This window comes from Chiloscyllium plagiosum, unplaced genomic scaffold, assembly GCF_037043375.1.
Source record: "Chiloscyllium plagiosum isolate Xiang-an unplaced genomic scaffold, Cpla_swu_hap1 HiC_scaffold_22, whole genome shotgun sequence".
Classification (NCBI taxonomy): Eukaryota; Metazoa; Chordata; class Chondrichthyes; order Orectolobiformes; family Hemiscylliidae; genus Chiloscyllium; species Chiloscyllium plagiosum.
In genome coordinates, this window is record NW_028270160.1 from 43,953,332 (window position 1) to 43,981,313 (window position 27,982).

Sequence of the window (27,982 nt, forward strand, 5' to 3'; positions counted from 1 at the left end):
CTGGTACGCCAAACAGCATAAACAGGAAGCAATAGGCAGAGTTAAACAATCCCACAACCAACGGATCAGAACTAATCTCACATTCCTTCCACATCCAGTTGTGAATTGTGGTGGATGATTAAACACTGGAGGAGGAAGCTCCATAAATATCTCATCCTCAATGATGGGTGAGCCCAGCATATCAGTGCAAAAGATAAGGCTGAAGCTTTTGCAGCAATCTTCAGCAAGAAGGGACGAGTGGATAATCCACCTCAGGCTCCTCAGGTGGTCTCCAGCATCACAGATACCAGTCTTCAGCCAATTCGATTCATGAAACATGATAACAAGAAATGAATGGAGGCACTGGATACTGCAAAGGCAATGAGCCCTGACAATATTACAGCAATAGTCCTGAAGACTTGTGCACTAGAACATGCCGCTCCCCTAGCCAAGCTGTTCCAGTACAGTTTCAAGTCTGGCATCTACCCCAAATGTGGAAAGTTGCCCAGGTATGTCCTGTACATAAAAAGCAGGACAAATCCAACCCAGTCAGTTACAGCCCCATCAATCTACTGACAATCATCAGTCAAGTGATGAAAGGTGTCATCATCAGTGCTATCAAGCAGTAACCCGCTCAGTGATGCCCAGTTTGGGTTCCATCAGGACAACTCAGCTCCTCATTACAGCCTTGGTTCAAACATGGACAAAAGAGCTGAATTCCAGAGGTGAGGTGAGAGTGACAACTCTTCACATCAAGGTTGCATTTCAATGAATGTGGCATCAAGGAACCCTAGCAAAGCTGGAATCAGTGGGTATCAGGGGGCAAACTCTCTGATGCTTAGAGTCATTCCGGGCACATAGGAAGATGGTCATAGTTGTTGGACGTCAGCCATCTCAGCTCCAGGACATTTGTGCAGGAGTCCCTCAGGGTAGTGTCCTCAGCCCAACCATCTTCAGCTGCTTCATCAATGACCTTCCCTCCATCATAAGGTTCGCTGATGATTGCACAATGTTCAGACCATTCCTGACTCCTCAGGTACTGCAGCAATATGTGTCCAAATGCCAACAAGATCTGGACAATATTCAGACTTGGGTTGACAAGTGGCAAGAAACATTCGTACCACACAATTGCCAGGCTATGACCATCTCCAATAAGAGACAATCTAACCACTGCCCTTGACATTTAGTGGTGTGATCATCACTGAATCCCCCACTATCAACATCCTGGAAGTTATCACTGATCAGAAACTCAACTCGACTCATCACACAAATGCAATGGCTACAAGAGCAGCTCAGAGGCTAGGAATACTGCAGTGAGTAACTCACATCCTGACTCCCCAAAGCCTATCTCCAATGCCCAAGTCAGGAGTGTGATGGAATACTCCCCACGTGCCTGGATGAGTGCAGTCCCAACAACACTAAAAAAAGCTTGACACCATCCAGGACAAAGCAGCCGGCTTGATTGGTACAACATCCACAAGCATTCACTCCCTCCATCACTAATGCTCAGAACCAGCAGTGCGTACTATCTATAAGATCCTCAGAGAGCACCTTTCAAACCAACTACCTCTTCCATCTGGAAAGACAAGGGCAGATGTATGGGAACATTCAGGTTGCCCTCCAAACCACTCACCATCCTGAATTGGAAATGTATTGTCATTCCTTCACTGTCACTGGGTCAAAATCCTGGAATTCCCTCCCTAATGGCATTCTGGGTCAACCCACAGCAGGTGCTCTATAGCGATTCAAGAAGGCAGCTCACTACCCCATTCTCAGGGGCAACTAGGGACAGGCAATAAAACTGTGGCCATTGATGCCCAGATCCCACAAAATGAATAAAAAAATAAAAATCAACCATTACTCAGAACAGCATTGTGTTGTTCACAGAGAAAATCTGGGAATGCATGATGCTTGGACACAGGAGTGGATTATACAAGGTATTGAAGTCTTTCTCAGAATGGTGCATGTTCAGCAGGACAATTGTGAAGAAAGGGTAATTTGAAGATTTTCCCAAAGTCACAGCATGTGATGCAGTGGTATTTCAACCTCTGAATGAAGAGAGAGGGCAGTCAAGACACTTTGCAATGTGTGCACTAACGTGAAACTGCAGTGCCTTGATTGAGTCCTGTAGAAAACAGGTGAATAGGTGCAGTGATCCAATAAATAAATATTGCCTGAAAATGCTCACAAAACCACAATAGCACGTTGCATTGACAGCGCTGAACTATGCCCTCAAGAACTGACATCTCTGTGCAAATTCTTGCAAAGAAGCTGTTTGGCAAAGATTGAAGCTACACAATTTGCAAAGGCCATGATTAATCAACTGAAGATTCAGTATTAAGGTGAACGTTTATTGGAGTAATGAAGATTCTGGCTGCTCTCGACAATGATGTGGGGACACTATTGCAATCCTTCAGTTTATTCAACTGCCATGTGACTATCTGAAAAGCAGACTTCCAGAACCGGCATTGCGAGAGTGGCATGTATTTGATCAGGCTGCAATCACCAGGACGGAATATTATGAATTTGGAACAGACAGGGCTGTGTGATTGATATTGAAACATTTTACTTTTATGCCAATCAATGGTGAAAGTTTAGCCACAAAGATACATGAGGAATATGCTGATTTCAAATTTATGGTTGTCGGAAAACTCTCAACTGGTTCCATTCATAAAGTCAGTGATTTGGTGTCTATGCTCTAAAAAATGCTTCAAGAAGTGTCCATTCTTCAGCACATTTGTACAACATTTCAGGCATCAGGTGAGTGTTAATTTAGGCTCATGAACTTGATTAAAAGTAAATCCAAAAAGAGATTAGAAATAGATCACATGGACAATTTGACAGATTATATCAAGTCGTATATTTCATTTGGACTAAATATCAAATTTGCAATCAACAATAAAACAAAGAACTGTGGATACTGGAAATCTGAAAAAAAAGCATAGTTTGCTGGAGAAACTCAGCAGGTCTGGATGTGGAGAGAAAGCAGAGTTAAAGTTTCGAGTCCGGTGACCCGTTTGTAATCATTATGCCGCAAATAAAGACAGGTGTGAAAAGCTGCCAACAAATAAGTTACTCGTGTCCTCTTTTGGTCACCTAGTTTATGTGGTATACACATACCACCACCATACAGGTCCTCAGACTTCTGAGCCAAGCAAATAATTTTAGCAGGTAGAATACTTGCAATTGTAAAATAACATAAATACTATCTTTATTAATTAACCCTGTGAAAAGTTGCAATATGCAGGTAGAATGTTGTAAAATAACAAAAATACATGCTTTTAATTGTCAGTAAATAAACTAAGAAAAGTTGCAACATGATTTCAGCTCAATGGATACAATGTGCCACTCAGACTAATTCAGGTTCTGCATATGCCCCAGAAAAGTTAGAGGGAACACTCAATGTGATGCTGGCAGCATTTGTAAATGTGTGCAAGTTTGTAATGTGTAAATGTTAGATGGGAGTGATGAGCACCAGGCTGCACTGCTTGTTGATAAATGATAGCCCTCTATACTGAACAAAATAAGAGATTGGTGATGTATGAATTACAATTAATACCTTGATCATATATACATAGACTGGCCAAAGAACTGTACCAAAAACTAAAACACCTAATTGAAGATTCACACCACTCCATTCACTCCACCGAAGAATACCTGAACACCAAACACAACAAGATAGAAGAGGATGAAATAATGGTCTCCTTTGACATTACAGGCCTTTTCACATCAATTAACATCGACCTGTCCAAAGAAATTTTGGCATAACTCCCAGGAAAACCAAGACCACAAATACCACACAGCACCAACTTCATTAGCAAAGACAACATCCTCAAGCTAGTGAACCTGTGCCTCACCACTCATTTCACATTCAATAACAAAACATAGAAACAAGTCAACGGAACATCTCTGGGATCACCAATATCAGGGCTCATAGCGGAAGCAGTATTGCAGAGACTTGAACAAGCTGCCCGCCCACCTATCCAACCCAAACTTTGGGTCTGCTACATAGATGACACCTTTGTCATCGCCCAACAGAACAAATTAGATGAAACATATAACACCATCAACAATATCCTGACAGACATAAAATTCATAAAAGAGGAGAACGACAACAGACTCCCATCCACGACGTGACAGTTGAACGTATAGTTAACAGAGAGCTTCAAACCAGTGTCTAGAGAAAAACAACACACAAGGACCAAATACTTAACTTCACAAACAATCACCCCAAGACCCATAGACAGAGCTGCGTCAAGACATTATTTCAATGAGCTACATCACACTGCAGAACCCAATAACTATAAAAAGCAGAACAAAAATATCTATATAACATTTTCAAGAAAAACAGGTACCCAATAAACACAATCCATTGATTCCTCAGAAACAAACCCAAACAAGCAGACACAATGCAATCAAAATCTATAGCCACAATTACAATTCTTCACTCATTTGCTTCCCCAGAGTTCAAATCATGATTATCTTCCTCATACCAATATTTTTTCAATTTCTAATGATGAATAAGAACTGAATAATTATAAAAGTCACCACATTCAGAGATATCAGAAATGACTTCCAAACTACTCAGACCCCTTGGCATCGTGGTAGCCCACAAACCTACCAACACACTTAAACAGCGACTAATAAACCTAAAGGATCCATTAGATACCACCACAAAACAAACATCATTTACATGATACCGTGCAAGAACTATAAAAAACACTACATTGGACAAACTAGCAGGAAATTTGCCACCAGGATACCAATTGGCCACCAAAAGACATAACCCACTATCACTAGTTTCTATACATACAGACAAAGAAGGACACCACTTTGAATGGGACAATACACACAACAGGCAAAACAAAGACACACATGAGAATTCTTAGAGGCATGATTTAGAGATGCCAGACTGGGGTGGACTGGGGTGTGAAAAGTTAAAAATCACACAACACCAGGTTATATTCCAACAGGTTTATTTGGAAACACTAGCTTTCGGTGTGCTGCTCCTTCATCAGGTGGTTGTCAGAGGCATGGCATTCTAATCAGAAGTCAATATCAATTTAGATCCTATCTGAATTCCCTTGAAAAAAGAACCAAAATGACATCACCCACCTTAAGAAACCAAGATCTATAAAGAGAGAGGCGGGACATACCACTAGTGCTTCATCAGAGACTATCACTGATAATGTTCACTAGTATGGTGACGAAGCATCTGAAAACAAACCTCCAAGCTCAACGAGCTAACTTACATACTTACCATCAACCTGGGCTACAAATCTTCTCAAAAATCATTAAGGTACATTTTCTGGAAATGCTGCTTCATTCTTGGTGCCAGGCAAACTTCACTTTGTGAGCTGCAACATTCTGCTTCCTGCAGTTTGCACAGTTTACTGTCCCAGCTTCCTTCACTTCAGCTGTAAGGCTTCTATTTAATAGAGAGCCTTTTATATTAGGGAAGACCAGCTGGATCACATCCTTTTCAAATAATGCTGTTCTCTGCTCCGCAGAGCAGAAATGCTGCAGCAGTGTTTGGGAAATCTCAAGCTCCACTTGGACCAATGGTACAATCATTCCGATGAGATAGGTGCAGTAAAATCTTGTGCTGCCTCCTCTATCTAAACAGGTGCAGCGGATCTCAAATTGCAACTTCAGCATGTAAAAAAATACAGCTAGCCAACTTTCAGCCCCAAGTAGATTTTTTTAAAAAATCTCACATCAATTGCTAACTTTACACAAAATCTAGTTTCTTGTGCTTGCAGCATTCCATTTCCAGAACAAGTGACACCTTAAGTTGTTGCCTTAAATTATGTATTTAATATTTTAAGTCATTCCGCTTTGTGATCTCTGCACAATTCCCAGCCCTCTGCCTAAGTTCATAAGTCTGATTTTCATTCTTTATATGAAACTTATGTTTGATGCGTGCCTCTGTCTCAGGTCACTGAATTACAATTCTTCACTCATTTGCTTCCCCAGAGTTCAAATCATGATTATCTTCCTCATACCAATATTTTTTCAGTTTCTAATGATGAATAAGAACTGAATAATTATAAAAGTCACCACATTCAGAGATAAATGAGTCTATGGCTCAAAGCTCAACCTTCCTTGAACAAGTCATAAAACCAGGACATCCATGACTTTGTACTCAAGCTTCTATTTGAATACAGTATCACTTAATTTAATTGGGCACAACCATGCAATTTTCTGTGCCACTTAAGTTTTTTGTAATATACAATTATCCTTCCACAGGTTCATAACCAAAAACCAGATTCAATTATTTCCTGTTCCTTCAGTTATTCATTATAACATATCACCTTTTAAAAGTTAACTTGGAAGTTATTTTCTTAGATGTTCAGTCTGTTGAGTTCACTGTTAATTCCGCATATTACTTGGAAAATTTTTTGTTTCAAAATATCACATACTTCTGACGATACCTACTCTTCTATTGTTTCTTTGCTACCCTTAGAATGGCTGAAGTAAAAATCTATTGATTCAAGATCAGGGATAGAAATAAAGAAAGGTACCCATCTAAAGTGCAAAACAGATTTTTGTTCTGGCTGCCAATGCTTCAGTCTTTTTCCTGCAATCAAAATTCAATTGAACATTTATCTCTCTGTCTTGTATTACTGCACGTTAATTTTTTCAAGGTACATAACTATACAGAAAATAAAACAATGAATGAATTTGTATGAAGGATTGTATTTGCACCAGATTACATGAAATTAATCTGACATCACTTACTGCAACTGAAAGGACCCCGTTATCTAAATGTTCTAAGCTACAAAGACTGACTGCTTCAGCTAGGATGCTCCATGCCGAATTTAAGGTTCCAATTATGGTAAAATGCCATGGTGAAGTGGAATCACTTTACACGTTGACCCTGATATAGTAGAAATGCTTGCTGAAAATCTAATGAATGTTTGATAGTCTATGCCATGTATTCCAGTCCCCTGTTATCCTCAGTTCTATTTTGTAATCTTTTCTGTTCCTCATCGTCCTCCAGCCCTAAAGACAGACCACCATAACTGCAATAGAACTATTTGGAAGACAACCAAAACCAGTCTAATGACAGCTAAAACTTGTTACAATTCTTGAATGCTGTAAAAGAGCCAAATATTGCCCAGCAGTTAACCAGAGCTTAAAGGTCGGGCCGGCAACTGTTCTGCAAAGAGGGAAAGAACACTATTTTGCTGAAGGTCCATCTTTTCTCTCTCAGGTCCAACATCAGTGTTTCCTTTATCCTTACGCATTTTGTTCTCTTTAGATCTGTAGTCTTGCCTTGAGTTCTTTTATTCCCCCTTAAGTCCAAAGAAATATTTCAATTTTACTATAGTCAATATTCTCAAAATAATTGATCTCAGATTACAAATAAACCATATTCCATTTGTTCTTCTGGTGAATTAAAGGCTTGCTACTTAGAAAATGCGTGGCATGGTGGCTCAGTGGTTAGCACTACTGCTTCACAGCATCAGGGTCCCAGGTTTGATCCCAGCCTCGGGTCACAGTCTGTGTGGAGTTTGCACATTCTCCCTGTGACTGTGTGGGTTTCCTCTGGGTGCTCTGGTTTCCTCCCACAGTCCAAAGATATGCAGGTGGGTGAATTGGCCATGCTAAATTGCCCATAGTGCGAGGTGCATTAGTCAGAGGGAAATGGGTGGGTTACTCTTTAGAGGGTCGGGCTGTAGGGCCTGTTTCCACACTGTAGGGAATCTAATATATATTTACTCCTTTGACACTTCAAGCAAGTCGGTATTTTAAATATGAATATACGTATTCTGATTTTTATAATCTTAAAATTCATGTTCAATTATGGCTAATTTCAGCACAATGTTGTGAAAAGATGACAGATGTTTGCTTAATGGTTTAACATTGAAACCAATATAAATCAAATCTGACACAATTTTCCTGAGTTCCATGGGCATTGCCCTGGGTGTGGTATTAGTGCATTTTTATGAAGAACACAAGAACAGAATAAATATGGGCTGACGCAGGCCATTCGGTCCCTTGAATCTGCTCTGTTGTTCAATAAAATCATGGCTGATTTGATTGGCCTCAAATCATATTTCCTACCAGCTTGCCCACTAACCTGTACTCAGCCTTTAATATATTCACTGATCCAGCCTCTATGGTTTTTTGGAGAAGACAGATCCACAGACAAATGACTCCAAGAGAAAAGATTTCTGTTTTATCAGGAAGTACTTGTACCAAGTAAACAAGCAGGTGGAGCAGACAATGAAGCAAGCAGAAAGTATGGTGACCTTCTTGCGAGAGGTTTCAAATAAAGGAGCAGGGATATCTTGTGTGATTGCACAGGGCCTTGGTAAGATCACACCTGGAGTACTCTGTGGAGTTTTGGTCTCCTTACCTGGAGAAAGATGCTCTGACTATGGAAGAAGTGTCGTAAAGGTTTATCAGACTGATTCCAGGGTTAGCAGCACTAACATATGAAGAGAGACTGGATTAGTTAAGATTACACTCACTGGAGTTTAGAGGAATGAGGGGGGATCTCATAGAAGTGTCTAAAAATTCTAACAGAACTACACAGGGTAAACAGAGAAAGAATGTTCCCAATGACTGGGAAGTCCACAACCAGGAATCACAGTCTAACAATATGGGATAGGCCATTTAGGACTGAAATGAGGAGAAATTTCTTCATCCTGAGAATGGTGAGCTGTGGAATTCTCAGCCACTGAAAGCTGTTGAGGTCAAAACATTGACGATTTTCAAGCAGGAGTGAGATATAGTTCTTAGGGCTAAAAGGCTCAAAACGTATGAGGAGAAAGTGGAAACAAGGTACTGAGTTAGATCATTAGCTATGACCATACTGAATGGCGGAACAGGCTCAAAGGGCTGAATAATCTACTCCTGTTTTTATTTTCTGCATTTCTATATTTTTCATCACCTTGGTCTTAAACGGTCTACTTTTTAAACTGAATATCCGAGTGCTGGAGTCTCCCAAAGAGGGAAATGTCCTCTCAGTATCCACCCTGTCAACTCCCCTAAGAAGCTAACTTGTTTTAATAAGATTCTCTCTCATTCTTCTAAATTCCAATGGGGAAAGGCCCAAATTTTCCTCATAACTCCTTCATCCAAAGAATCAACCAAATGAGCATTCCCTGAATTGCTTCAAATGCAACTATGTCCATACGTAAGAGAGCAATACTGCACACAAAATGCCAGATGCCATCTTACCAAGACTTTGGAAAGGTGGAACAACCTGGCCTTACATTTATATTCCATTCCTTTTGCAATAAATGCCAACATTCCATTTGCCTTTCTAATTATTTTCTGTACCTGCGTACCTGTGATCGATGTACTAGGATATCCGGGTCCATCCGCACTGCTGGTTTCTAAAATCTCTTTCAATTTAAATAATAACCTGCTTTCTATTCTTCTTGTCAAAATCACATTTCCCACATTATACTTAATTTGTCCATTTTTTATGCACTCACAGAACCTACCTTTGTAGACTCGTTAAGTTCTCTTCACAACATAGTTACTTCTTACCTTTGTGTCATGAATAAATTTAGCCACTACACATTCAGAGCCTTTGTCTGAGCCACTTACATAGATTGCAAAGAGCTGAGACTCCAGCACTGATCCATGTGGCACTCGTCACATCATGACAACCTGAAACTGACCCACTTATTCCTCCTCTCTGCTAATCGATTCCTCTATCCAGGCCGATAGATTTATTCTTACAGCATGGACTCTTATTTTATGTAGTAACTTTTTGATGAGCCCATTACCAAATGCATTCCAGAAATTTAAAGATCACCACATCCACATATTCCCCTTTATTTACCTCATTTGTTATATCCTTAATAATTCCAATAAATTAGATCAACACAATTTTGTCAGAACCATACTGACACTGCCTGACTGTTCGAAGAGGTAAAATGGGGCTGAATCTTATGTTTTTTTAGGCTAAGTCTGAGTTTGTGTGAAGGTTTTTGGAGGGTTTTGATTTGCTGTGAGGCCTGATCAGTTCTCTTGCTGCAATTTGCCAAATGCTTGGAAGAAGGTTAGTCTCTTCACCTTTTTCTCTCTGATACCTCATATGCACTCTATTTCTGTTACTGCACCCACATTCCACTGCTCTCATAACTGCCTGCAATTCACTGTCACCCATCAAGCTGCATCACACTAACCCTGTATGCCCTATGTGCTGTCTACTCACTTGTTCAGGATATCTTCCCACCTGCACCAAAAGTACCCACTTTCATCACCCTTTGTACCTGCTTCTCTCTCATTCCAGGAGGAAAACAGCCACTGAAAGAGAAACGGAGTCAAGACTGGTGGTGGGCTGCCTGACATTTGGTTCTTTCCCCACTTATGTCAGGAAGATCCTGACTCTGACTGCCCTGAGTGGCTGACTGACCATGTCCAAGCTCCTGCACTGGATTTGAAGGCTTCCTTTTACTTATTGTGTCAGGACCCGCTAAGTGAAAACGATCCCTTCGACTTAACAGGGGACTGCTGACAACCACAATAAGCTTCTTTCCTCTGTATTTGTGACAAGCAACAAAACAAGACAGAAGTAGTGGTGGAACATGTGTCTTTGTGGAATGTGGATACAGTAACACAGATAGAGTGAGTGTGACAGCAGTAACCTGGCACCTTTGGTGGAGGGAACAAAGTGCAGAAAAACATGTTATGAAGTTGAAGACGTGTACTGTACCTTTAAGAGAGAGTGAGTGTTGTTCTGAACTGAGAGCTTACAAGCACCTGGTAAATGACTAAATGGCATTCCCAGAGTGTACTGGAAAATTTGAAAATATGTAAAATTTGGCTGTGAAATGGATACCTGAATTTTGGTTGCTATATTGACAATAATTTGAATTTAACCAATCAGTTTAAATTATGCCCCAGTATACTAAACCCAATGGAGTTTGAATTTATTTTTTCGCCAACATCAAACCAATGAGATGATGTTGGAGATATAAAAATGCAGGCATTTTGAAAATTGGAGAGAGAGCAACTGCCATCAAGAGAGACCCAAGAGATTAGAAAACCCTCTCTATCAAAGGTACTTTTCATATGAAACATAGTTGCAGTAAAAAGAAAGAAGATGACCCAGGGAATTCAGCAGCTAGAAGAGTTAAGTCACAGAAGACAACAGTAGCTGTGTGGTTTTGAAATTAAGTTGATGTAGTTTTAATAAATGTCTTATTGGAACAGCATATTGTTATCAAGTTGGGGGCAGGTAATAAGCAGTTAAGAGAAAGGGGAGGCTTAGAGTTTGAATATTTGCTTAATGCCCACTTTTAGAGTTAAAAAATAAATTAATGTTAGTTTCTATAAATAGTGGTATTTGGGAGTTCTTTGTCACTGATATTTTAACAGATTACAAGGTGAGGTGAGCTTTACTGCGTGTTTGGTTTAATTAATAGAAGGGTTCACTGCCATGTCGTAACAGACAAGACAGGGCAAGGCAATATAAGGCAGGGAGACTGCGATCATCCAGATAGGTTCAGAGTGAGTGAGCACTATGACAGCAAGCAAAGAGCCCAGGGATGCAGTCTGGTCCAGTTCATGAGCTGGGTGCATGCCCAAGCTCAAACTGTTCTTGCTGCAGCCAGAGGTGCAGCATTGAAATGCAGAAGTGAGCTATAATTGAATCAGAGATGTGTTATGAGGATACTTGGAAGCTGTCAATGTCTTTGAGTGTGGGGCGTATCCGCACGCCCTTGGATGTTGCTGCCCGGTATCCAACGTGGAGGTCATTCGGAGCAATCGATGAGCTGAAGGTGCCAGGTCTGCTCTGGCCTCTACCTTGGTTATTCTACACTTGTCTTGTTTGGTAAGACAGAAAGCTGAATGTCACTGAGGTGAGTGGAGCTATAAATGAGACAGTTAACAAGCAATAACCCCCTTATAATTGCAGGTCACCGTTGCCCAGTGAGAAATGCAGCAGACCATTTGTGGAAAGCATTAAACATGCAGCAAAATGCTCACAACATTGAGATGGACCTTAGCAGATTTCTCATCCTATTCTGCCACAGATCACACCATAGCTCACTGCGCTCACCCATGAGATATGAATGTATGGACAGCCTAAAGATCATGAAGCAAGGATTCTTTATTCCACTGGTATCAGGTCATTACAAATATGAAGGGAAATTAAAGTTAAGAAAGAAGGCACAGTATTTAAATTGGAAACCTGTGGTTTACATCCAGTTGAGGAAATCTTTTATTTGTCTGATCTTCTCTCATCGGGCTTCCTTTATTCAACTGCTCCAGCTGTCCTGCTCAGTGTGCTCTCTTACCATCACCTCCAGCAAGGGAAGGTTCTGTTGCACAGATTTTCCTGTAACCTCCTTTATACTTGAGCTCAGTATATTCCCCATGTCAGACAGGAGCATTATCAAACAAAATATGAACAAAGGCACCAAAAAACATTAGGGCATATGGCCAAAAACTGAACCAAAAATACAGTTTTTAAAGAAATGCCTGAAAGGGTGAGAAGTCAAAGAAATTCAAGGAGGAAATTCCAGAGCTTAAGATCCAAGCAGCTGACATCACAGCTTTCAATAGCAGAACAATTCAGTGTTTTATTTCTCCCTCCAACTCTATTTTAATGTTATCCATGCCGTCTCCTTCACCGTTTTGATCACGCAGCATTGCCCTTTCATAAGGGCACTGCTTGTCACTGGCCACTCGGGTGTTTCCTTTCTTCCTGGTGGTGGAATACAAATAAAGATTTAAACACCTGTTGTTCTTCACTGTGTCTGACACCTGCACTCACACGACATGGGTGCTGGGGAAAAATAAGTACTATTGCTGTTAGGGTAGGAGAACAAAAGCAGAACATTTCAAGTTGGGAATCTTCAAGAGGAGGATATCTAAGTTTGAAAGACATCTGCACTGAATAATGTTCATTTACCTATTCAGTCTTAATAGAAGTATTTTCCAATTTCTCAGGTGGATCAGAGCTAATAAATTGTATATATTCACTTACCTACTGATGATAAGAGACTCACATATTGTATTTCCATCAATTATAATATAGTGGCAAGGGTACCATGTTTAATCTCCAAATCTGGTAATATTTTTCTAGACAATACCAGTGAAAGACATACTGGTTCACAGGAGAATAGATCATAAGAGTGCCCATTGAGCTGAATCTTAAAATATACAATCACTATTCTAATTTACACTGATTAAACAAAATAATCCTTTCTAATCAACAATAGTGGTGCTTAGCTTTCACCATCATTTATTTGCTAAGACATGTCAATGACCAATGAAGTTAGTGATCTGGGGTTGCTACTGTGGTCACAACCTGGAAATTAGCCTTGAAACACCATCCAGTGTTGCCAACATTTATTTCTACCCCTTATATTAGAATATAAGTTCCATATACTGTACTCAAGAGAAAAAAAAGCTAGCCATCCATTAGCCGTTTTGATTATTCTTTATATCATTTAATGGCATTTTAATAATCTCTAAACCGGGATTCTCAAATCTCTGAGGTCTTCTACTGTCCCTACTTTTAGACCACTTAGAAAATGCCTTGTTTTATCTTTTTCAGTAACATAGTGAATTACCTCACATTTCCTATCTGAAATGCATTTGCCAGTTTTATCCATTCACTTAATCTATTAATATATCTTTATAATTTTATGCTTTAAACTATATTGCTTGTGGTTAGTCATTGATAAGTCTGGATATGAGGCTTTCTATCCCACAATCTAAATCATTATAAATATTGCAGCACATTGCGACACACCATGAACCACCTCCTGATTGCCTGCTCATTATCACTAATTGGTATCTCCCACACGCAATTACTTTACTAATTAGACCAATAATTTGCCTTCAATTCCATGAATTCCAACATTTCCTATCAGTCTTTTGAGTGGGACTTTATCAAATGCCTTCAGGAAGACCATAATATGTCTTCAAACAGTCCCTTGTCCTTTACTTAAGGCAACTTTTAAAGAATTCAAGCTCATCCATCAGGCCAGTCTATGCATTACAAACCGCTGTGTGATGCACTCTGAATGGGTGAAAGCTGTCAAGATGTTCCACCACTCTATCCTTAATTGCAGACTCAAGTAATGACCCCCACCATAATTTTGGGTGGTTAAAATGTGGAGTAGATTGAAGAGCTCAGATGGAAGTTTATGAAAATCAAGAAAAGATTGTCCTTCAAAATAAGGCTGGAGGCATGGTGGTTGGACAACAAAATCACATCATGTGGACCTTTAACTAACTCATAGGAATTGCTCTTGAGAGTCTAAACTGTTTCTAATCTCTTGCTTCTCACAGATTCAGGAGGGAAAGTAAAGAGGATTAGTTACATTTCTTTTGAATAAGATAGGGGGAATAAATGTTTAGAGTGTGTTTAAGTACCTTGGTAAGCAATTAGTCATCTCCAACAAAGCATTTTGGTCTCCGTGTATTCTTCACAAATAGACTTTAGACAACATCCAAGTTTAGACTATTAAGTAGCAAGTAGTTTACAATATCCAAGTGCCAGGAGAGCACCAAGAGAGAATCAAGGCATTTCCCTTTAATGTTTATTGACATTACCATTGCTGAATTACCTATCGTCAATATGCTGGGAGTTACAGTTGGTCATAAACTGATCTGAAACAATCATACTGTGGCCTCAAGGACAGGTCAGAGCCTGGGAATTCTGAGGCAAATAACTCACCTCTCCACTCCCCAAAAGCCATCTACAAGACACAAGTCAAGCTAGTAATGGAATGTTCTCCACTTGACTTCACTCTATGAGCAATCAAGAAGCTAGACTTTACTGTTAAAACCAGGTAAGGAGCGATGAAGCGACTCCATTCTTTTTAACCTCCTCGTTTGGGAGCAACAAAGACGTTATGTTCTTTTCAGCACCCAGCCATACCTTACTCTCATTGAAATGCAGTTGAGTAGTTCAGTACAAACAATAAGGAACCAGTTACAAGGTTTAACAAAAATAACAATTTTATTACTCACTAATCCCAAGGAAAATGATATAGATATAATATCAAAATCACATGCAAGCACAGTTACAAAGTTACAGGACTGATAATGTAAAATACAAAAAGATAAGAAAATGGGCAGTTTGGTGTTTTAGGGTGTTCTCAAGGTGTTAGATTTTAACCTGAGATGTTGGTTAGCAATGTCCTGGCTTAGTCATGGCTATGAATGTTATAAATATCTTGGAATCATTAGTGTTAAGATGGTTCTTTAATTCACTTTGTCAATAGACTTTATCCTTCCTGAGAAAGCAGGCAGAAGGACAGAAACTTTTCCTGAAATACAACTCATTCATGTATTTGTCAAGGTTCGTTGTCTCTAAGCTGGAGAATTGTAGATAACTCATTCTTTCATGAGAAGTTTACATTTTGGAGATAAGGGTGTAAATGCATCAGGATCTTATAGGCTTCTTCGAACCTGAATGGTTTCGGTCTCTTCTGAAAAAGAAGTTTTTTTTTCAGTTCAGACTATTTCCTGTTTAATGATGAAAGCTAGGCTCAACCTGTGATCAGATGATCACTGTGACCATTCTTAAGTCAGTAATTTTTCCTTGCTGAAACCATTTCAGTTGCTAAATGTACCAGGCATTAAAATAAAGATGAAGGAAGTTGAAACTTGATTATTTACACTTTATTGCTATGATGGTATGAACCAAGACAAAGCAAACTGTTAGAGTCCCAAACATGCCTTACCTAATCACTCCTTTTCCAACCAATGCAAAGTTGCTGTGTGCCATCTATAAAATGAGAGAATTCCTACAGTGTGGAAGCAGGCCTTTCAGCCCATCGAGTCCACACTGACCTTCCAAAGAGCATCCCACCAGACCCACTACCCTATCCTACCCTATCCCTGTTACCCTGCATTTCCCATGGCTAATCCACCTACTCTGTTGTGGAATCAAATACAGTCAGCTGTACTCAAGTCCCACATTTAAACCATTGGGTTTGTGAAAGCAGTGCAGAAATATGTGTAACTTGCTCAACCAGATACAAAGCACCTTAGTTTCCTGGCAAACAACCCAACATTACATGTCAAGAAGACAGCATTCCAACAGCTCAAGAGTGACATCCAAAGATAGCCTCGGGCGACTGTCTGTGTGGAGTTTGCATACTCTCCTCGTGTCTGCGTGGGTTTCCGCCGGGTCCTCCGAGTTCCTCCCACAATCCAAAGATGTGCAGGTTAGGTGAAGTGGCCATGCTAAGTTGCCCATAGTGTTCAGGGATGTGTAGGTTAGATGCATTAGTCAGGGGTAAATACATAATAGGGTAGGGGAATGGGTCTGGGTAGGTTACTGGTCAGAGAGTCGGTGTGAACTTGTTGGGCCTAAGGGCTTGTTTCCACACTGTGGGAATTCTATGATATCTAAGATTCTATGATGATATCAAAAGATAATGCTCATCAAATTAAATTATAAAGCTTTTCTGAAAGAGATCAGACTATATATAGGCCCAAATCAGATCGATAAAGTCCCCTTCATTCACAGAATGGGGTTTCTCTTCTTACAGATAAGATAGGATCTGTTAATGCTGGAAGAATCATTTCAACAACTTCTCAACTGGGTATGCACAATGATAATCAATGTTCTCCAGGTATTACAGGAGTGCAGCGTAGGTTCACAAGGTCAATTCCTGGAATGGCAGGACTACCTTACGCTGAAAGACTGGAGCAACTGGGCTTGTACACCCTTGAGTTTAGAAGACTGAGAGGGGATCTGATTGAGACATATAAGATTATTAAATGATTGGATACTCTGGGGGCAGGAAACATGTTTCTGCTGATGGGTGAGTGCCGAACCAGAGGACACAGCTTAAAAATACGGGGTAGACCATTTAGGACAGAGATGAGGATAAAACTTCTTCACCCAGAGAGTGGTGGCTGTGTGGAATGCTCTGCCCCAGAGGGCAGTGGAGGCCCAGTCTCTGGATTAATTTAAGAAAGAGTTGAATAGAGCTCTCAAAGATAGTGGAATCAAGGGCTATGGAGAGAAGGCAGAACAGGATACTGATTAAGGATGATCAGCCATGATCATATTGAATGATGGTGCAGGCTCGAAGGCCTACTCCTGCACCTATTGTCTATTGTGTACCCTGTGGTGCAATCCATGGGTAGATCACCATCAATGGAAGAGAGTTAAAGTGCACTCAAATAGATGGCTAATAACAATGCCTGCAACGCCAACGGTATTTCAGCTGAAATCTTCAAAGTTTGTGAATTTTTACTCACATCAAGACTCTATGCACTCATGCTGAAAATTTGGAAGGAAAACAAACTGACCAAAGTATTCAACTCAGAACGTGGAGCATCTCTGTGGATTCAGTTCCAAAGGATGTGCAAGAAATGTCGTCACAATCCTAAAAGTGGTTCATGATGTAACGTAATTACAAAGATCTGAAATGGATAGTCTTCAAAATATGGACCTGTCAAGCAAGGTTGTGAGACAGCCCCCATTCTATTTGCAATCTACCTGATAGTGGCAAATCATCGCAGCAAAGATCAACTGCTCTCGTGTCAGTATGAAATACACCTAGGCATGAAACCTCAGTAATCTCCATGCCAAAACTAAATTGACCACAGTGGGCATGTACAATCCACAGTTTGTGAATGATGGCAGTACTGCTGCCCACTCTGCCTCAGATCTGCAAGCCATTTTAGATCTCTTCAATTCTGCACAGAAGAAACATAGCCTTTCCTTGAATGTTGCCAAAGTAATACTCATATTAACTTACAGCTGGTCAGTTGAATAGCCCGTGTCCCATATAAGTCACAGGAGAGAGCCCGGGTGTCCTTGGAGAAGGAGCACGCGGTGTCCACCAACACCCTGGAGTTGTTCAGGGACAGGTGGGCGCCGCCGGGAGTGGAGTGCATCATTTCTCCCTCCAACTCTATTTTGATTTAGTCCCTACCCTCCCCTTCACTGTTTTGGATCACACAGCACTGCCCTTTGATGTGAAGGGCAGTGTTTGTCACTGGCCACCTGGGTGTTTTCCTATCTTCCTGGTGGTGGAAATTGAATAAAGATTCGTGCACTTTGTGTCTTTCACTGTGTCTCCCACCTGCACACACACAAAAAAAAAATAAGTCACAGGAGAGATGTTGAAGTATATTGAGCACTTCCCATGCCTAGACAGCCGCCTCTTTCAAAAGGCCACCATTGATGAACAGATCCTGGGTTAACACCTCAGACTTCTGAAAACCTAAGTCAGTAAGTATTTGACAACAGTTGCAATCTGGTTAGTGAACAATAACTATATTTTTAAAGTAGGTAAGGGTTAAAATCCCAAATACTTACTAAGGCACAAGATTCTACAGCTCTAAACAAACAACAAAAAACATCAGAATATACAATTTGAAAAGTAAACAATGTACAACATATATATGGCTTATCTTCTAACACTTACAATGAACATTTAATAAAACATAAATTAACAGAAAAGCTGTGGTTGAACAACCCCACAGTCCCTATAAAATGGCAGATGTGGTTGTGACAGATCCAAGGCTTTCTCAGCAGCCTACCCAAATCTTAATGATACTGTGCATTACAAAAGCTCATTAAAACTACCTCCTTCACAATCCAATTCAATTCTTCACTTTTGATGATGTAACCTCCAAATTTCCTCAAAGGTAGGCCCAACTCACATTACCTCAATGGCTGTCACCTCCCAGTTGTTCAATCTCATTTTCCTAGGAGTAAATATCACCAAAGATCTATCCTGGTCCATCCACATCGACGCTACAGTCAAGAGAGCACACTAACTCCTCTCCTTCCTTAGAAGGCTAAGGAAATTCGGCATGTCCACAATCACTCTTACCAATTTTTGCAGATGCACCATAGAAAGCATCCTATCTGTATGCATCCTGGCATGGTGTGGCAACTGCTCTGCCCAAGAGAGTTCTGAATGCAGCCCAGTTCATCACAAAAAACAGCCTTGCTTCCATTGACGCTGTCTCACTCCCTGCTGCCTCAAAATAATAGCCAACATCAAAGTCCCCTCCAACTTCTGTTGGGCAGAAGATAGACAAGTTTGAAAATACATACTGATAGACTTTCAAGACAGTTTATCAGACTTATGAAGGGACCTCTCATTCATAAAGTTGACCTTTATCTGCACCTTCTCTGTCACTGTAACACTATTTTACACTGTTCTCTTACCCTGATGTACTTATGTAAAGTATGAAATGTCTGGTTAGCACACTTAAAACCTGCTAGCACACCAAATAATAACTTTTACTCTATCTCAGTACATAACAATAATAAATCAATGTACAGGACATCCTGCTATAACACGCATTTCATTAATGTGAATTTGCTATAACATGATTGATAAATTGGGGACACTGTTTCTAAAGCGCAAAGTTTTAAAATGTGTATTGATTATAATGCGATTTTAGCCCAATTAGTTTAAATGGTGCTGCTATTGCATGATTTTCTCATAACACGGGATTGCACAAGAACGGAACTGTCGTGTTATAGCAGAACTGATTGCATTACCACATTTCAAAACATCTCAACATGCTGTGAAGTATGAGAAATGTATTGACTATGTTGGAGCCATACGTATAACTATATAGCATTGATCTCACAAGTCCATGGGAAGTATGTTTAGATTAATGGCTATTTCTGCATAAAAGTATAATTCAGAATGATTATTTGAGAAAAAAAAAGTTGCTACCTTAGTCCTATTACCTTTAATTACTATAATGTCAAGAGAGTTAATTATTTCCTTCAGAGTTGTAGCATCATGTTTAAGGGAGCACAAAGGAGAATTGTGGATATTGATGAATTGTTTTAATTCTGCTTCTTTGTGAGCCCAGATACCCCATATGTTGACACAACTTCAGAAGCTAATGTTACTACAGGAGTACGTCCACAAAAAAAGTGAGTAAAAAGCTGCTTAAATCCTAAAAGAAACCCCAATATCAATATAATCATGCAAAAAAAAGTCAAGAAGAGTCCTAAAAAGCACGATTTGAAATGGAGTCACCTTTTTCAATGATTATTCCTCTCTCTATGACTAAAACGGACCCTTTAACCACAGTCCAGTGGACCGTGAACTGATTTGACTGACCTATTAAAACATTCTTACTTATTGCTGCAGAATCAATCATAACAAATAATGGAACACCATGCACTTAAATATTATAATCTCCACAGACGCCATTAGCTTTCACAGTAGAAATGGATGCAAAAAGCAATTATATCACAAAACAAAGATTGTGGCAAATCACGAAAAGTCTTAAAGTGCACAGCAGTTGTCACTACCACATGGCAGTGAGAAAGTGAGATCTGGATTAATGTGTCAGCCCCTAACAATGCGAGAGAAATTTGTTCAGCCATGCCTTTGCTGCATTTTTGGATTCAATGGGAGAAGTAGCAGGCAAATGCATCATGTCCAGTTGCATGGGAGCACGTGATCTCCTCTCTGCCTCTTCCTTTCCATGACCTGATAATGTTGCAGACCAAATGTTACTGCAATGACTGCCACATAATTATGCAATGCATTGCTTTTTCCTCCCGACCTTTGTAGAACAAGAATCTCCAGCAAATGATTTGTGTCTCCATAAACTAAGTTAGTTAAAACACCTCACCTGCATCTTCTTAGTGATTCTTTAAATGGAACCAGTACAGGATCGTCTTAGTTCATAATATTTGATACTTCAGCAGTGAATAACAAATATGCTGCCAGCCACCTGACATGACATTAGATCATATTAGCCCATGTACATCAGTGTGCTCGTGATAATGACTATTCATGGTATTCAGATGCAAGAGAATGTACCTGCACATGACATTGAAGTCACTGTGGAATGCTGCATAAGCCACTCAGGAATTGGCAAATGGAATTGTTTGCATAAAAGGTATATTTTTTTTTGTTCATTCACAGGATGTTGGTATTGCTGGGTGAGCCAACATCAAAGGCCCATCCTAATAGCTTTGGAGACGGTGGTGGTGGTGGGTTGCCTTATTAAACTGCTATAATCCTTGGGAGTATGCATACCCAGAAAACTTTCAGGAATGGAGTTCAGGAGTTTGACTCAGTGGTAGTGAAGAAATGGTGATATAGTTCCAAATCAGGAATGGTGTGTGGATTTAAGAGGAAATTGCATGCAGTGGTGTTCCTGTGCATCTACTAGACATGTGTTTTCTAATGACAGAGTCTGTTGGTTTGGAAAATGCTGTTGAAGGAGCCTTGACAAGTTGACGCAATGCATTTTGTAGATGGTAGACACTGCTGGCACTGTGGGTCAGTGGTGGACAGAATAAATGTTAATCATGGGGGATGGGGTGCCAATCAAAATGGTTGCTTGGTGTCGCGCTTCTTGAGTGTTGCAGGAGCAGCACTCTACCATGCAAGAGTACTCCATCGCACTCATGACTTGTAAATTCTTTGGAATTTCCAGTCACTGACCTGTTCTTGTAGACAAATCTCCATGATTGATCAGTTAAGTTTCTGGTCTGTAACCTGCAGGATGTTGACAGTGGGAAACTGTTAGAGAAGTGCAGTAAATCTAAGCGGTGTGACCTTACTCAATTTCGTCTTACGCAAGTTTAGTGCACGTTCACCTCCCGAAATCTATTAAGAGCATTTAGAGGGAGCATATACCACAGGCACTGTGTAGGTTAAGGCTAAGGTTTATTACATATACAGTAAATGGCGTATAAATGCCAACTTAGACGGACAACTAAAAAAAAATACAAATAACTGCATTTAATTAAAGCAGTTCGAAAACTATTTGCGCATTTCGTTTGCACGATGAAAATGAAATCAGCGAAAAAGCATGATGTTAGAAAATATGTCAATATTTCTAACTGTAATGTATAACAAGCGCAATGATGAACACCCCGCACTCTAGCAGCCAATGGTTTTTCTCTCCAATTGCAGGTATGATTTCCAATCTTTTCTTTCACTGCCCTTCATTTCGGTCAGATTAACACATGATTGCGTCGTGGTAAAATAGGCGTGGAGGAGTCCCATTGCACACTGACAACTTCAAATCTTGAAAACTTCCGCCTTGAGCTGGGAAAGAGTGGAGCAGGAATAAGTTCTCAGAAGTAAAACACAACGATTAGATCAAAGGTTGAGACTGTGTTCTTTGAGGTGTACAATGGCCACAAAGTTACCAACTCGAGAAGAGTTTGAAAGTTGGAGACCTCGGGAACTAGCAGAATTCCTGCGACTGGTAAGACGGAACTTTTTTCCCGTTTAAAGACAAATTTCATACATACATAAATAACCGTTGAAACATCGCCTTTATTTCTCTTTGGAAAATGTTAATGCACCGCGATTGATCACAAAAGGGTGACAAGATAAATGAGAGTAAACAGAGAAAACGTCAATAAATGTTTAAGTATTTAAGGCAATCCAGGAAGTACTGAAAGGTTACTTAATTGTTCAGGAAAAAAATTTACTGTGGCCAAGGAGTGTCATTGGAGGATGAGATATGACTTCAGTTGACAGCGCTGTTATTCCACTTATTAACCTAAAGCATATTGTCAATTATGCAAGTTTTTGTCTCAAGTATATCTCTGGCCTTAAATCAATTATGATTTGTTTTCTAATCTTTGGACAAGCTAACATTTGAAGCTAAACATTTCCTTGTTCCTTATTTATACACAGAATAATTTAAGTGAACCTGCCAGTGTGGTGGAAAGGCAAAAAATATCTGGGACAATGTTTTTGGTAAGTTTAATGATAAAAGTATACTTTCCTAAGTAAAGTTGAAATGTCATCTTTATTTGTCCTTGGTGGGGTTTTAAACTTACCTGCTTCTTTATAGGGTCATACAGCATAGAAACAGGCCCCCAGTCTATGCCAACCATGATTCCAAACTAAACTGGTTCCACCTGCCTGCACTTGGCCCATATACCTCCAAATATTTCTTATTCTTGAACTTATCCAAATGTCCTTTTAAATATTGTAACTGTATCCGCATCCACAACTTTCTCTGGAGATTCATTCCACTCAGAAACTGCTTTCCGTGTAAGACAAAATGCCCTCCATATTTTTTAAAATCTTACTGTTCTCACCTTTAAAAAAAATGCCTACAGTCTTGAAATCCCCCACTCTAGGGAAAAGACACCTGCCATTCACCTAATCTATACCCCTCGTGATTTTAAAAACCCCCATCAGGTCACCCCTCAACCTCCTGTGCTCCAGTGAAAAAAAGGTCTAGCCTCTTCTTGTAACTCAAACCGTCTAATCCTGGGAACATCTTGGTAAATCTCTTCTGAACCCTTTCCAGCTTACTAATATCCTTGGTATATCAGGGAGCCCAGAACAGCCAGAAGAAGTCCCACCACCATCCTGTACAGCTTCAACATTAGGACCCAACTCCTACACTCAGAGCCTAGCAATGAAGGCAAGTGTGCTAAACAACTTCTTAACCACCCTGTCTACGTGTGATGCAAACTTCAAAGAATTATGTACTTGAACCCTGTATTTCTCTGTTCTACAACAGTACCCAAGACCCTCTTTTTAATTTTATATGTCCTGCCCTTGTTCTGTTTTACCAAAATGAAATACCTCCTATTTATCCAAATTAAATTCCATCTACCACTGTTTAGTCCATTGATCCAGATGATCGCTTTATAATTTTATATAACCTGTCCATTATGCCACCAATTCTAGTGTCATCCACAAATGTAATAAACATGCCTTCTCTGTTCTCATCCAGATCATTTATGTAAGTGATAAACAAAAGTGGATCCAGCACTGCTTGTCACAGGCCTCCAATCTGAAAAACAACCCTCCACCATTACACTGTCTCCTATCATCATGTATCCAATTCACAAGGTCACCCTGAATCCCATGTGATCTAATATCACTAATTAGTCTACCATGTGGAATCTTGTCAAAGTCTTTATTAAAGACCAAGTAAACAACATCTACCGTTCTGCCCTCATCGATCTTCTTGGTTAGTTCCTCAAAAAACTCAGTTGAAACTTTATTGCTGGAACAGCACAGCAGGTCAGGCAGCATCCAGGGAACAGGAGATTCGACGTTTCGGGCACAGGCCCTTCTTCAGGAAGAAGGGCCTGTGCCCGAAACGTCGAATCTCCTGTTCCCTGGATGCTGCCTGACCTGCTGTGCTGTTCCAGCAATAAAGTTTCAACTTTGATCTCCAGCATCTGCAGACCTCACTTTCTCCTCAAAAAACTCAATCAAGTTTGTAAGACATGATTTTCCTCACAAAAACCATTCTGACTATCCCTAATTATTCCTTGCCTCTCCAAATGCATATAAATACTGTTGAGTCTCTGAGTCACCTCAAACAACTTGCCCAACACCAAAGTCAGACTCACAGGTTTGTAGTTCCCACGTTTGTCCTTACATCCCTTCTTAAACAAAGGCTCAACGTTAGTCGCTTTCCAGTCATCCAGCCCCTCACCTGTGTTTCTGGATGATACAGATATTTCTGCAAGGGGTCCCACAGTGTCCTGGAATACACTCGATCAGGTCCTGAACATTTATGTTTTTTAAGACCTTCAATACTTCCTCTTCTGTAATGTGAACTGCTTTCAAAATATCAATATTTATTTTCCGGAGTTCTCTAGCCTCCATTTCTTTCTCAACAGTAAAAACTGATGCAAAATATTCCTATCATATCTGTCCCATCTCCTGAAGTTTAACACCATGAAGACCTCATTGGTCTTTAAAAGGCCCTACTCTCTCTCTCTCTCTCTCTCTCTCTCTGGTTACTCTCTTATTCTCGGTGTTTATAGAATATTATCCTTCACCTTATTTGCCAAGGCTATCTCATATCATCTCTTTAAACTTTCCTGATCTCCATCTTAAAAATGCCCTAAAACTGTTTATGTTCAAGAGATTCATTTGAACCCAGTTGTTTATATATAATATGATTCTTTTTTGTTCTTGACTAGAACCTCAATATCTTTATTCATCCATTGTTCTCTAATCCTACCAGCCTTACCCTTCACTCTAAAAGGAACATAATGACTCTGAGCTCTTGTTATCAAGCCTCCTACTCATAAGAAATCCCCTCTATTGTTTGAACAGTCTACTCCAATGAACTTTGAAATTTCTTGTCACAAACTATTAAAATTTATCTTACTCCAATTAAAAACTTTAACTTTTATGGAAGGCTCATCCTTTGCCATAACTATTTTAAAACAAATAGAATTATGATCACTAGGCCCAAAATGATCCCCATCTATCATTTCAGTCACTTGCCCTGCCTTATTGCCCAAGAGGACAAATTTTGCTCCTTCTGTATTAGGAACACTTACATATTGACAAAGAAAATTTTATTGAACACATTTAACAAATTCTTCACCATCCAGACATTTGACACTATGGTAGTCCCAGTCAATGAGAGGTAAATTGAAATCATCTACTGTTACAATGTTATTATTCATACATGTTTCTGGGATCTCTACATATTTGTTCTTCAATTTCCCTCTGGCTATTAAGGGGTGTATAGTACAATCCCATCAAAGTGATCATTCCTTTATCATTTCTAACTTCAACCCATATGTTTTCACAAAATGATTTTTTTAGAAACATCTTCTCTAGTAACAGCAGTAATATTTTCCTTAATCAAAAATGCCACCCCCTCCTCCTCTTTCTCTTTTTATCCTTCCTAAAGCTTCTGAAACACTGAACATTGAGCTGCTACTCTTGTCTGTCCCTCAGCCAGATATTTGTAATAGCTATGATATACCAATCCCAAACATGTCCTGAGTTCTTCAGCCTTACCTGTAAGACCCCTTACATTGAAATAAATGCAGTTTAATGCAGAGTTACTTTGTTATCTGAAATGCTCTTATCTGAATTATCTAATTAAATTGTTCTTTTCAGGCTCAAAACCACCTCGTCTACTTTTCTTTTACTCTGACACTACTTCTAATCCCGTCCAACCCTTTCTTAATAGTTTAGAGTTTCCCGCAACAGAATGAGAAAATCTTCCTGCTGGATATTAGTCTCTCTCCAGGACAGGTGAAACTGATCGTTTATGAACAGGTCTTTTCTGCCCGAGAAAAGACGTCAATGATCTAAGAACCTCAATCCTTGAACATAATTCAATGGCTGAAGAGATTGTATAATCTCCTTTATCCTTTTATTCTTTCCCTCTTTCAAGGTTGGCACTGGGAGTAAACCAGAGGTTAATGTTTCATGCATTGTTCAAAGAATCACATTTCACAGTATTGCACGTGGTACAATACAATGTAGCATTGGTTAAAACATTCTTCTTTTTACGTTGCAGCTCCACAACATAAAATACCCCACTTAACAACAACTTGTACTTTTACTGAATCCTTAATGTTATTAAACATCCAAGATGCTTCACAAGATTGTAATACAATAAAATTTAACACTGCACTATTTAAGGAGATAGAGTCATAGAGATGTACAGCATGGAAACAGACCCTTCGGTCCAATCCGTCCATGCCGACCAATCTAGTCCCACCTGCCAGCATCCGGCCCATATTCCTCCAAACCCTTCCGATTCATATACCCATCCAAATGCCTCTTAAATGTTGTAATTGTACTAGCCTCCACCACTTCCTCTGGCAGCTCATTCCATACGTGTACCACCTTCTGTTAGAAGTTGCCCCGTAGGTCTCTTTTATATCTTTCCCCTCTCACCCCTCTCGCCCTCTAGTTCTGGACTTCCCCACCCTAGGGAAAAGACTTTGCCTATTTACCCTATCCATGCCCCTCATGATTTTGTAAACCTCTATAAGGTCTCTCCTCAGCCTCCGACGCTCCAGGGGAAAACAGCCCAGTCTGTTCAGCCTCTCCCAGTAGCTCAAATCCTCCAACCCTGGCAACATTTAATGTAAATCTTTTCTGAGCCCTTTCAAGTTTCACAATATTTTCAGATAGGAAGGAGATCAGAATTACTCGCAATATTCCAACAGTGGCCTAACCAATGTCCTGTACAGCCTCAACATGACCTCCCAACTCCTGTACTCAATAATCTGACCGATAAAGGAAAGCATACCAAATGCTGCCTTCACTATCCTATCTACCTGAGACTCCACTTTCAAGGAGCTATGAACCTGCACTCCAAGGTGTCTTTGTTCAGCAACACTCCCTAGGACCTTACCATTAAGTGTATAAGTGCTGCTAAGATTTGATTTCCCAAAATGCAGCAGCTCAAATTTATCTGAATTAAACTCCATCTGCCACTTCTCAGCCCATTGGCCCATCTGATCAAGATCCCGTTGTGATCTGAGGTAACCCTCTTCGCTGTCCACTACACCTCCAATTTTGGTGTCATCTGCAAACTTACTAACTGTACCTCTTATGCTCCCATCCAAATCATTTATGAAAATGACAAAAAGTAGATAATAGAGCTGATTAAATAAAGTCTTGATCAAATGGATAAGTTTTAAGTAGATTCTTAAAGGAGGAAGGAGAAGGGGAGATGTTTAGGGAGTGAATTTTGGATGTTAGGATCCTGGTTGCTGAAGACTACCAGTGTGATTACAATCAGGGAGGCTCAAGACACCAGAATTGCAGGTGCATGGGTGTCTCAGAGGGTTGTGGGGTGAGAGGACAATACAGAGATCGGGAGGGAAGAGGCCATGATGGAGTTTAAAACTCAAGAACAAGAATTGTTCAATTCTGCATTGCTTCACCATAAGTCAGTGCTGATCAGTGAGTCCAGTGGTTTTGAGGGGACAAGTCTAGTATGACTTAGGAGAAGGGGGATAGTTTTGAGTGACCTGAAATTTATGGGCATGAGAATGGAGACCAGCGATCAAGAATTGTCACTCAGTTAAGAGTTCTCAATAAAAAGGGAAATCAATTAAATGATTCTTTTTAGGAAACTGTATTGCTTATATGCCATATTGTTTTCCCATATGTTCAAGACTTAGGAATAGATTTTCAAAGTCAGTTAAATAAAAATGCTGGAACATTCAACCTGCTTGAACAGGATGAATAACTAGAGAAACATAAGGGTCAGGAAAAATTAGGAGTTCTCACACACAGCCTCTTATTAAAAAATAAACACACAAAGATCTAACGCTCTCTATGGTGTGGATTTCCCATTT

At 39.9% G+C, this 27,982-nt stretch overlaps 2 protein-coding genes across 3 annotated transcripts in view; one reads left to right on the top strand and one right to left on the bottom strand.

The window, feature by feature from the left end:
- Positions 1-21,904, bottom strand: part of dntt (deoxynucleotidyltransferase, terminal) — a 284,731-nt gene extending 262,827 nt beyond the window's left edge. Inside the window, exons 1-2 of the mRNA XM_087998997.1 lie at positions 21,802-21,904; positions 21,369-21,422 (exon numbers count right to left, since the gene is read on the bottom strand). The gene's annotated coding sequence lies outside the window, so the exon portion shown is untranslated. The remainder of the gene's footprint in view (positions 1-21,368; positions 21,423-21,801) is intronic.
- A 58-nt stretch (positions 21,905-21,962) lies between these two features.
- Positions 21,963-27,982, top strand: part of blnk (B cell linker) — a 211,709-nt gene continuing 205,689 nt past the window's right edge. The window contains exons 1-2 of one of the 2 annotated variants that reach the window (XM_087998990.1): positions 21,963-22,140; positions 22,578-22,640. In XM_087998990.1, coding sequence (XP_087855116.1) covers positions 22,066-22,140; positions 22,578-22,640 — 138 coding nt within the window. In that variant the 5' untranslated portion in view covers positions 21,963-22,065. The remainder of the gene's footprint in view (positions 22,141-22,577; positions 22,641-27,982) is intronic. The other variant, XM_087998991.1, reaches the window with a different exon arrangement.